Source organism: Triticum aestivum, chromosome 6B (genome assembly GCF_018294505.1).
Source record: "Triticum aestivum cultivar Chinese Spring chromosome 6B, IWGSC CS RefSeq v2.1, whole genome shotgun sequence".
Classification (NCBI taxonomy): Eukaryota; Viridiplantae; Streptophyta; class Magnoliopsida; order Poales; family Poaceae; genus Triticum; species Triticum aestivum.
The window spans coordinates 552,555,773-552,568,086 of NC_057810.1; the positions used below are offsets into that span (position 1 = coordinate 552,555,773).

The 12,314-nt window shown below is 47.9% G+C and overlaps 1 protein-coding gene and 1 pseudogene across 1 annotated transcript; both read left to right on the forward strand.

Moving 5' to 3' along the window:
* LOC123137958 (uncharacterized) overlaps positions 1–12,314 on the forward strand; it is a 121,751-nt pseudogene that overhangs the window by 21,592 nt on the left and 87,845 nt on the right.
* On the forward strand, positions 3,440–6,461 carry LOC123137959 (putative receptor-like protein kinase At4g00960). Its single transcript, XM_044557850.1, has 7 exons — positions 3,440–3,697; positions 3,795–3,905; positions 4,020–4,165; positions 4,262–4,472; positions 5,240–5,480; positions 5,568–5,718; positions 5,817–6,461. Exons 1-7 carry the CDS (start codon positions 3,622–3,624, stop codon positions 6,144–6,146), a joined length of 1,266 nt encoding a protein of 421 aa, XP_044413785.1. The 5' UTR covers positions 3,440–3,621; the 3' UTR covers positions 6,147–6,461.

Here is a 12,314-nt window from a genome sequence, read left to right on the forward strand (position 1 = left end):
TATTCAAAATATCTATGGGATCTTCGGAATGCACAGGTTTCTCCCAAATCACTTTGGCTTTACCATAGAAATCCTCATTCTTCAACCAGCTAAGTTCAAATCTGAACTCACGCTGGTGCCTGGGACCATTCTTTCCAGGGTTTGTTGTCAACAGTAAAGGATTATGGTCTGAAACATCTCTCACTAATTTACGAACCGCAACAAGAGGAAAAAGATCCTCCCAATCAGGGCTCATGAGAACTCTGTCGAGCTTCTCGAGCGTTGGATGTCTTTGTTTATTGGTCCAAGTGAACCTACCCCCTCCCATATGAATCTCTCTAAGATTCAGAGAGTGGATGGCATTGTTAAATCCGCCCACATACTGCAATCTATGAAGGGGCTTGTTTTTGTCACTACTGTCCAGAAGAATGTTGAAATCTCCCCCGATAACATAAGGAGTTTTGATGTTGTCGCAACAAGAGGTCAATTCATCAAGGAATTCATCCCTCAACTCATCCTGCGCTGCCCCATATACTACAACTAGGGTCCAGATACTTTTGAGCTTAGTATCATAGACGGACACCTGCAGTAGGTACTTACCCACCATCCAAGATACAACATTCAAGGTTTCTTTCCTGACACCACAAAGTATGTCACCAGACTTACCACTGGAAGGGGACCAATTCCATGTAAATCTATCAAAGGGATCCACTTTTCTCAGGTATTTAGGTGCAAAATTCTCCTTCTTAGTTTCAAGGATACCTAAAAAGTCGAGAGAGTGATCTCTAATAATGTCAGAGAAGCAGGTAGCTCTCCCTCTTTTACCTGCTCCTCTACAATTCCAGAAGAGGCCGTTCATTTTTTCTTTTTTCTCCCTCCTTTTCCGAAAGCTCTACTAGGAGACTGGGTAGAGCTTTCAGTTTCATTTTCCAAGGATGCCCCATTTTTTTACTTCTGGTGGTCGGTCTAGCTATCACCACATGTGGTTTTCTTTCTTTCTTCTTCCTAGACCGCACCACAGTGTATTCTTCTTCATCTGCCATATTATCTCCCCCCCACTCCATATTCAAAGGAGTCTGATCCCCTTTTTCATTAGTAAGAATCATGGCTTTATTATTATCATGTTCATCAGCGTTTGATGCCATTTTTTCCATGTTTCTACACTTCTCTAATTCTCTAAGGATGTCCACGCAAGTAAAATCAGCATCAGGAATATTTACCCCCATTTTCACAGCCCTAATGATAAGATCAGGATCGGATAAAGCATCAAAGGAATTTGGGTTATGGGGAGTACCTTCCAGATCACGTTTCTTAGCTACAGCCATAGCTTTGTCTTCAATTTTTCCCATCTTGTCCTGAACGTTGCGAAGGCTGAAGTGCAAATTTTCCTCAGTCACCACCGGGGGGAAGCCGGTCTCTCGATCTCCGTCTCACCCTCAGGCATCTCGACCACATAATCTTTTGTGTTTTCAACAACACATTGGCCAGCGACCTCCATCACCTGATGAGATTTTTTAACAATATCAGAGTATGTTTTTCTTGGTAGGCTCATGCAGGAATCTGTATGCATATTAACAGGAGGCCTTACTTTTTCCTGAGACATTTCTAGCTCCATAGTTTCAATAAGGAGAGTATTGTGAAGTGACTCATCAGAATCAGTGCTCTCTTGCGACTCCTGGACAGGGTCTGAATTACCACCGTGGGGGATACAGGAAATCCCTCTAGGCCCACGTGGTAAGTCAGCCATATTAACTCCAGGAGTCGAAGCGGAAGCCATTTTTTATCAATATTGTTCTTATCAGAATTAGGAGGTACTTGCACCCTCTCTTTTTCTCTTTCAGGATCTCTAACCAACACCTGTTCCACCTCATAGTAGAAGTTATAAAAATGATCACCCAGCACAGCCTCTGCGACCCCAGGTATCTCATCCACATTTCTGCATCCTACCCTGACCCGGGCAGAGGCCGGGCGGTGTAGAGTAGCAGAGTCAACTTCCAGAGGAACTCCCACTAGAGATGCCACATACGCCAGATTCCTTTCACTCCTTTTGTCTAATGGAACATTACTAATCTTAACCCAGGCCACTTCCATCACACACTTCGATCCCACCGACGAAGACCAGCGTGTGGCATGGATCACAGCCCCACTGGTTTTCAGAGTGACTCTCCCAACATAACATATCTGTGCAACCGCACGAGGGTTAGGAAATCGAACAACAAAAACCCCCGGCCCTATCATATGAGCAGAGCACCTCCAACCAGTGGCAAGGTAGGCATTAAGATCTAGCTCCATCTGACGAGTAGATGTTTCTCCTTCCACTATAGAAACTACAATGTTGTTGGCCCTCTCCTTAACCTGACTAGCAGTGCAAGAATCATGAATGTAGTAAAATCCCTGCCCCCTAGCTTGAAATGCGCACATAGGAGCCATACATTCCCATGGAAGAAATTCAACACACACAGAAGCCATATGACCTAGCTTACTACAACGCTCACAGTAAGCCTGAGGGCACCGAGCAGGGGAATGCTCATGAGCCTTGCAGATGGGACACGCCTCAGGTTTTTTGGAAGGGGGCACCTGGGCAGGGTTTTTCTTCCCCTGGATCTGACGAGGAGAGGATGCATCTTGGCGCCCGCCGGTGGTGTCGCCCGAGCCCGACGAGGCCTGAGTCTTCTGCACCCAGACCCCGTCGTCCTGGATCTCGCGGTGGTTGGCCCCCGCCGCCTTGTCCCAGCGCGAGTCGCCTCCCGACCCCTGCTGGATGTCGGATGAGGTCGTGTTGGAGTGCTCGCCTCCGTCTTCACGCCGCCGGGCAAATGATGTAATGAATGATTGTATTAACATCTAATTTAATTAATATATGGGTGGGGTTAAAAAGGTTAGAGTTTATATGATATTTTGAGTTATATATTTTTTGCCTAGTTCTTGAGAATGAAAATACTTTGAACAATTCATTGTGTTGATTGTTTTGCCTAAATGCATACTCTTGGCAGTTTGATTTTGTTGATTGTCTTATTAGATTGTAACTGTGGCTTCAATTTTTGTTTCTTTTAAAAATCCGTCCCGGAAAACTCGAATTCCTGGATCCGCCACTGTAAGGAAACACACTGTATGCACCCGCAATCGGATCACATACCATGAGGCGCTATTAGCACCATCGCACCAGCTCAGCAAAAGAGTAAATCATTTGCCGCCCAACGTTAAAATAACTTAAACTCCACTGAGCAATTGAAAAGGGGTTTCTCCGATGTTAAAGCTCTTGCAGGGCCAAGTTCAAGATTCGGCAGTCGTAAAAGGACCAAAATGAAACATTGGCAGGAACCCTTTGAAAAAACATCCGGTAGGCATCAACGTCCCCTCCCTCTCCTCCTCCACACCTGCGACGCTTCTCCGGGCATCCCGATGAGTGATGGCCCCCTATTCTCCTAACCAAGCTGTACAAATATGCCCTGTACACATTTGCGCCAGCAGCAAACCAGTAGCATACCAACGAATCTCGCAAGCCACGGGTGCCTCGGTGGCTAACTATACAAGTACGACTCCCCAGGACTCCAACGACCCAATAGCTAGCAAACAAAGAACAAACACCCCATACGGTTCCCACGGCTCAAGGCAGAGGAAGACCAGGAGGAAGAGGTGCCCATGGTGGAATCGCCGTACCGTCTTCGGCATCGCCGGCTGATGGACACCGCGCCCGCAACGGCGGGCGGTGATCCAGGTACGTGCATCCAGTTCTTGCTTTGTTGCAGACATGTAGTATGTGAATGGTTCTTCAGTCGAGGAAGGTGATTGAGTTGTTGGGTGGTGTGTTGCAGCGCCAGGGCATGGCTCCAGTGGGATGCCGATCATGGTCTCCATCCTGGTGGTGGTCATCATCTGCACCCTCTTCTACTGCGTCTACTGCTGGAGATGGAGGAAACGCAACGGTGAGCTCCCTACTTGTGTTTGTAGTTGCACAATTGTACTAGTTGGGCGTGATGTTCGTAGTGCTACTAGTAGAATTGGCTAGCTAAGCGAACTTTTGGTTCTTCGTTTTGCAGCTGTGAAGAAGGCTCATCTAGAGAGGCTGAGGCCGCTCTCCAACTCGGACCTGCCGGTGATGGACCTGCCCACCATCGCCGCCGCCACCAACGGTTTCTCCAAGGAGAACAAGCTCGGCGAAGGCGGCTTCGGCCCCGTCTACAGGGTACAAGCACCGCCAGATGATACGTGCTGTTTGCTGGTGAGATCGCGTTGATTAAACCAGCTTGGCCGTCATTCATGTCGCGAAACTGATTTTCAGGGCGTGCTGGACGGCGGCGCGGAGATCGCGGTGAAGCGGCTGTCGGCTCGGTCGCGGCAGGGGGCGGCGGAGTTCCGGAACGAGGTGGAGCTGATCGCCAAGCTGCAGCACCGGAACCTGGTGAGGCTGCTGGGGTGCTGCGTGGACATGGACGAGAAGATGCTCGTCTACGAGTACCTCCCCAACCGGAGCCTCGACGCCTTCCTCTTCGGTTCGTCGCTTCCTTTTCCTCTTCTCTTTCTTGGTGCAAGCAACCCTCGTGTCCAATTATTTACTCGATCGTGTATGTATGACATGCCAATGTCATTTGGTGCGGTAGATATTAGGGGCCTCTTTGATTCAAAGGATTTTTATAGGATTTTTTAAGGATTCGAACCTTTAGGAATTTTTCCCGCATTGATTGTTTGATTCACAGGATTGAATCCCATAGGATTTTTTCCAATGGATTCATTTGTACTACATTTCATAGGAATTCCAGCATCCACTCCAACCTCTTGAAAGAAATTCTTTGTTTTTCCTATGATACAATCAAACAAACTCAAATCCTATAGAAATCCAATGTGCATGTCATTTCAATCCTACATTTTTCCTATTCATGTGTTTTTGCAATCCTGCGAATCAAAGAGGCCCTAGGTGTGGAAATTGATTGGGTTTGATTTGGTGACACATGGGGCATAGCATATGCACATGACTGAGCCAAATCGCAGCTCTTGGGTCGGGTTCTGCAGTCTCCATTGTTTACTGATTTTGAGTCAATTAGGTCCAATGGGGCTATCAGATCGATGCAAAGATAGGTCAATGGGAACCCTAACTAAGTAGCATGGGAATTCGTGCAGTGACCATGTGCTCCATGCGGGCAACCTTGCTCGATCGGAATTCGAAATTAGAACGACTGTAATTTTCAAATCCAAAAAATGAACTCCGTTAAAATCAACATGAATTATTAGTAACTTGAAGGAAAATTGTGCAACTCATCAGGCACCAGAAAGACGGCGCACTTGGATTGGAAGATGAGGCAGAGCATCGTGGTGGGGATCGCGCGCGGGCTGCTGTACCTCCACGAGGACTCGTGCCTCAAGATCGTCCACAGGGACCTCAAGGCCAGCAACGTGCTCCTCGACAATAAAATGAACCCCAAGATCTCCGACTTCGGCATGGCCATGATCTTCGAGGACGAGGAGATCGAGGTCGTCAACACCGGCCACGTCGTCGGAACATAGTAAGTGCTGACCCAATGTTCTTCAGGCCGTGTGAATGTGATCTTTGTAGGTGCTGACCTGAAGTTGCTTGAAAATTGAAAATGCAGTGGGTACATGGCGCCCGAGTACGCGATGGGGGGCATCTTCTCGGTGAAGTCGGACGTGTACAGCTTCGGGGTGCTGGTGCTGGAGATCCTCAGCGGGCAGCGCAACGGCGCAATGTACCTCCAGGAGCACCAGCACACCCTCATCCAAGACGTACGTGATTGCATAGCTCTCCATCCATGAAAATCGCTCACAAAATGCAGAGTTTTCTCCTTCTCGTCTGAACATTTTTTGATGGTATGTGCGTGCAGGCATGGAAGATGTGGAGCGAGGACAAGGCGGCGGAGTTCATGGACGCGTCGCTGGCCGGGTCGTACGCCAAGGAGGAGGCGTGGCGGTGCTACCACGCGGGCCTGCTGTGCGTGCAGGAGAGCCCGGAGCTCCGGCCGACCATGTCCAGCGTCGTGCTGATGCTCATCGGCGACCAGGCGCAGCTCCCGGCGCCCGAGCAGCCCCCGCTGTTCGCGAGTCCGAAGAAGTCCCCGGCGTCAGACCAGTCCTCGCTGGCGATGAGGTCCGAGACGACGTCCAAGACGCACTCCGTCAACGACGTGTCCATCACCATGATCCAGCCACGATAGAGTTCCTCCTCCCTTCTTCTTTTGTGTATCGTGCGGGAGTTTTTGATGAGATTCGTGGTGATGCGTGAGATGTCCATACACGATGATGGGGAGGAGGTTGGAAGAAAGAAAATGTATGACAGCATGAGCATCGTCAAAAGAAATCCATGGGGATTCTGTCAGCCCGGCGACGTTGGTTTTTCTTTTCCATTCTTTCAGCAAGAGCAACCGGGCGCCCTGTAAATATCTCATTACTGTTTCAGTAGCATCTTGCGAGCTGTGACTGCACGGAAAAAGAAAAGGAAAATGAAAAGATAACGGGCTTTTGCGTCTGAATTCTTGCGCACCGTGACATGGACAGCATGGAGATGCTTTGAACTTGCTATATGACAAAATTAAGGAAATGATTCCACCGTGATGTTGTGAAGATAAAATCGATCTTTTTGGTAAGGGGTTGGTGCTGCTGAAAGGAACAAACACCTGAAAAAATAGGACCCGGAGGGTGAAAACAGAGAGGCGAGCAGCATCCGGCCGGTGCCGCCTTGGACTTGATCTCCCACGAGGTCAAAGAAATTTCGCAAGCATCCAAGCACGCGCACCCATCATCATCAGAGGCCACTAGGGTAGTAGTAATATACGGCTAGACTGGTAGTAGAACACGTATTGCTCTGCTTTGTGTTGAGCTAACTGACATCTAATTAACGACCTCATGACGCCATGGATTGGATTGGATTGGCCTCGACGGCACAAGCCACCTACTCCAACTAGCCGTCTATCCGGTGCCCGCACGCGAACAAAATACATGCTAAAAAATCGCGAGATATCAATATCATAATGATCACTTAGTAGTATTATCTTTTAACTTTAACCAGGCGGCTAACAGCGACCCAAGTCGTGAGTGAGTGCCATCGTTTGCTCTGACTTCCAAGGCCTTTTGGCACTTGTCTGAATGTCTCGCTGATGATGAGAAGCTTCGATCGATCGCTTGGCCGGTTGCTGGTTGTCCGGTTGGCTCCATGCCATGGACTCCCGATATTTCTCTGCGATGACTGAACCAGATGGAAACCCGGAAATGACACCGCGCCTTCTTCTCTGTATATTAACAGCATTCTGATCTCCAGGACTTGCATCACATTTAAAACCCGATCATGCAGCCAACGAGGGTCGGAGGATCGAACGGGCGAGAAGCAGCGCGAGAACTGGCAAGGTCAAGAACAGTTGGGCTGCCCGGCCAGACAGGAGTGAATTGCAAAAAATCACTACATCTGAAGTTGAAGCATCGATTGCCATCATATTTCTAGCGCGTCCCAAAAATCCATCTTTTTTGTTGTTAATTTTCTCAATAAAATCAAATGACCGTTTTACGGTAGCTTACCCGATTTCTGACATGGCTGGCCCACCGGCCAAGTGCCACGTCGGTCAAAGCAGACGGCGAGTGTGTTGACAAAATCAATTGCAACCACTGACTACCACGAACACAAACCCTAGTTGGATAACACTAACCTGAGGAACAACACATCCGTAGAACCTTCTCCGAATGTCCTTTCCTTCAAATGCAACATATTTCATGCATGGGGTCAAGTGCAGTCTACATTTGATGCTTGCATCTGCAGCTCTACCACAGAAGGATGCATCTATAGGGGTGTCAGGATTCGCCTGCATTGTAGCACACTAATTAACCGCAGAATAAAGAGCAGCTGCTCCAAAGATGATCGCAAATCGAAGAACACTTGAACCCTAACCCTAGGTGCAAAGCAGAGCACTCACCCACTACTCCATGTCCATGCTGACCAGCTCCTCCTCCTCGCTGCTCTCCTCTCCATCCTTCCACGACGACATCTTCTACGGCGGCGAGGGAACCGTGCCTCCCGTGGCGGCGAAGAGCTCTGGCGGCGACAAGAGGGGACAGAGCAATAGCTATGAGAGTGAGCGAGTGGAGTGGAGTGTGAGACTGTGAGCAAAGCGAGTGGTAGGAGAGAGCGGCTCTGTTATGTATGCGCGACCTAACGGCCGTCAACCCACTCGCCGTCTGCTTTGACCGACGTGGCACCTGACCGGTGGGCCAGCCATGTCAGAAATCGGGTTAGCTGCTACAAAACTGTCATATGTGTTTATTGAGAAAATTTACAAGCAAAGCGGTGAATTTTTGAAAGGCGCTAGAAATGTGGTGGCAAATCCGAACACAAACTTCAAATGTGATGTTTTTTTGCGAGTTAATTACGGCAGTGGTGCTAGAACTTGACGCAAATAGTCACTTTAGTGTTAGAACTTGTGGTATACATTGAAGTGGTGTAAAAACTTGGCTCAAACGTACAGATACAGTGCTAATCACATTTGTATACACTGGTCATGCTGACGGGCCATGACAGCATGGCGTAAGGCCCACTGTCAGTGTGAAGATGGGCATGTGGCGTGTTGTTTTTTGTGCAGAAACTACCTGTATTTTTATTTTTCGCTTTTTCTAACGAATAGGCCCCAGAGAACCATCACAAATTTATTAAAATGAAAAATAAGGCGCGTAGAGGGATGGATTTGAACCAGTCCAGAGCTGACTTGACAACATAAATTGGAAAAATTAGTCCGGAGAAAAAGTTACGCATGTGGGGTTTCAAACGAGCGACCCGAGTAAAAGAAGGAGGGTGTGCCACTCCAACTAATGGAATCTCATGTCTACATAGAATTGTTGACGTTTTTGTCTATAACAGAATTTACCTGTGGGGTACAATCTCTGTTAGTTTTTTTCTTCTCATTTTTCATTATTTTTAAAGAAAGGTAAACAACAATAACTAATATGACCCGCAAAAATAATAATATAAATAATATACATAAATTAAAATTAATTATACTAAAAAAGATTACCTATTAATTTAGAAAAACCATCAAATTAAATTACCAATTATTTCTATAATTTTGAAAGTGTTTACAATTATAAATATAATTAAAATTTACATTTTTTTACAAAACCAGTTTTTGCTGGTTCGAAACCCCTCGGCCGTGTCTTTTTTGGGAAATAAAAAATCTGCAGTTCATGTTATTTAGCGAAAATATATAATGGCTCAGGATCCTTATAGGACATTAAAGATTATCTGTGTTTGTTGGCTAGCTACGCACGTGGGTTATCCTAAGGTTACCAGTTCGAATTACATGAGCGGCCTGTTATTTTTTCATACTAATAAAATTTGCGATGTTAGCTCATAGGTGGAATGTACCAGATGCCAGAACATGCAGTTAGTGTACACCTACAGGGGCCTTTTAAAAAACGAAAAATAAAAATCAGAGGGGGTTTCGCAAAAGGAGCACGCCACACGCTAGGACATTGGTCACTGACAGCGGGCTTGATGCCACGCTGGCATGCCTGACAGGTGACAGCGGCCGGTGTATACAAACGTGATTAGTACCGTCTTTGCACGCCTTAATCAAGTTTTTGCACTAGTTTAATGTATGCTGCAAGTTCTAGTACTAAAGTGACTGTTTAACCCAAGTTCTAGCACTGGTGGTGCAATTGACTCTTTTTTTGCAATTCACTCGTCGTCGGCCCGCCGGCCGTGCGCGCACCACCGTACCATGCGTCGGGATAATTATACGTGGCCTAGCTTGAGACCTATCGGGTTGCGTGGGTGGGACGATGAGTGTGCCGCGATTGACGGCGGCTGCTGCTACCTACTACGGGGTAGGCTGCATGCTCACTTTTTTTCTCCGTTCTTACGTGGCTCCGACGATTTTGTTTTGCCTTCGAGAAGGCGAGTGTCCCGTTGTCGGCGCTTTTCCACCGCGCGCACGAGGCCGGGGGACGGCTTCTTTCGTCTCTGCGGTCTGCAGAGTGAGTGCAGCAGACCACAGTCGCACCACGGAAAGTATCCGGTGCTTCCAAATTTGATGTACTCCTGTATTTCAATGTCAAAAATATATTTTTGAATGTTTCAAAAAATTCTGAAAATATTGTGAATGTTCACAATGAATGTGACTACCAAGCCCTAAAAGTTTCAGGTCCAAACTTGAAACTCACATTGAAAAACAAAAATATGAAATCTAGCATGAATAGTGTAAAGAAGAGACAAAAGCAACATTGACGCTATTCAGATGTAGATTTCTTTTTTGTTCCTCAATGCACATTTCGATTTTGGACTTGAAATTTTTAGGATGTAGTGACATTCCTTCTGGACATTCTGATTTTTTTCCGGAATTTTTTGAAACATTTAAAATGTATTTTTAACGTTGGAGTACCGGGAGTACCCCAAGGCTGGGAGCACTATATACTTTCCCGTCGCACCACGGTATCTGGCGTCTGTCTGCGGAGCCACTGCTAGGCCTTTTCTTAAGACTACCTCCAACAACTGCGCAATGCGCAGCGCGCTAAAAAAGCGTTTGCAGCGTGTTGTTCGTGAGTTTTTGCGTGGCGCGAAGCGCTTGCTCCAGCAGCCGCTGTAAAGTTTAGCGCGCGCGAGCCGATCCAGCAGACGCGCTATATTTCTTCTTTTTTATACTATGATTCAATACACATTTGGCTCCGATAATACGTAGATATATAATAAATGATAGATTGTATAGATAGTTCATAGCCTCCTCCTATGATACATAGATACTGCATGGTGCGGTAGCCCGAAGCTCCCTGGTGGCGTGGTGGTGGCACGTCGGCGGCGAGGCGAGAAAGCGATAGAGGGAGCAAGGAGAGAGCGGCAGAGGGCGCGTGGTGATGTGGATAGTGATGGAACGGTGCGTGGGGAAGCTGCATTTTATAGGCGTGCCGGAAGCGGGACACCAAATCTAGCACGTGACCGCCCGCTTTTTCCCCGTGCGCGCGGAATTGTTTCCCGCGCGCCTGATTTCTTCGCCTCCGCCGGAGCGCATGAAACCGTCCCGCGCACTATTTTTTTTTTACCCCGTACGCGTTTATTACAGCCACTTTTGGAGATGCTCTAAGCAAAGTAGGCCGTTCGTATACAACAAGGAGGCTGAGGCTCGTCTCGTGCCATTTGGGGCAGAAAGCAGCCCATGGCTTCGGTCTAGTACAGTGGTCACTTTTTTGGTCTGAAATCCCAAATCTACATTCGGTGTTACGTGCAAAAAGAAATGTGTTTGAGCTCACTATAAAATTCTGCCAGCAAGGAAGCAAGTAAGCTCCATGGATAGGTCGATGTTAGTGGTGCAAACAAGAAATGAACACAAAAACCATTGCCTAAGCTGGGAAAAGATGAATGGACCGTTAGAAAATTAGGCAGATTTCGTTGAAGCTTAACTCAGATTAGCATCATCACAAGATTACTAACATGACAAATCACATAAGACAGACTATAAACATCTAGCACATTCAGATCTCAGATGTCGCGGCCCCCACCCCCTCCACTTCAGTCCCCGTTGCCTCCAGAGGAAGTCACCGGGCTAAGCCTGCGCGGCTGACGGCGGCGGTGGGCCTTCCTCTCCTCGCGCGGCAGGTGGCGGCGCGGGCCTTTCATCTCCACACGGCGGGATCTCTCGCTACTGCAAATCGGTGGTCCTAGATGTCGAGGTGCACGCGGCGGAGACAAACGGTGGGCAGCGGCCCCGGTCTTCTTCACCGACCTTGGAGACCATTGCGGCCGCGAGGGCAGCACGGTGGCCTGCTGTTGGGAGCCGGCGGGCGAAGATGTGGGGGCCGTCGTTCTGCCTAATAAAGGCGCCGGTCCTAGTGTTCCTCTCGCGCCAAGATAAAGATCTACTTGATGCTTGTCCTCCTTGATCTGGCCAGAGTGTCAAGTTTCGGAAGGCTCCGCCAGACGAACTCCCTTGAGCGTCTCATGCCTTGAGATTGCTGGATCGGATGGGATTCGATTGTGCGGACCCATGTTTTTTTGTTCTGGAGGGAGCGGTGCAAAGCTCTGCTATTTGTTCCCATCATGAGACATGTCTTTTTCGTTCCATGGTGAAGTAATGATGGTTTGAGTCTTTGTGGTGATGAGGAATTTGCTTGGTGTTTCAGGACCGTAGCAGCGGCATGCAAGTGGGGGCAATGGCCTTTCAGGAGAAGTCTCTCAGGAGAAGTTCAAGGTCTTACCTTTCAGGATGAAAATCCAATGTCTGGCCTTAATTGGTTGTGCCTGGCAATGGCCTTTTTGGAGGCAATGTTTTGAGAGCATGGACTTTCTTCAGGGTGAAAACCTATGATCTATCATCGGGCGACGACAACGCTTGTGCACTGTTTCCTTCTTGGAG

Coding starts and splice junctions, on each gene's coding strand:
- LOC123137959 (XM_044557850.1), top strand. CDS start 3,622: ATGGTGGAATCGCCGTACCGTCTTCGGCATCGCCGGCTGATGGACACC. Junction 3,698..3,794: donor AACGGCGGGCGGTGATCCAG/GTACGTGCATCC, acceptor GGTGTGTTGCAG/CGCCAGGGCATGGCTCCAGT. Junction 4,473..5,239: donor CCTCGACGCCTTCCTCTTCG/GTTCGTCGCTTC, acceptor GCAACTCATCAG/GCACCAGAAAGACGGCGCAC.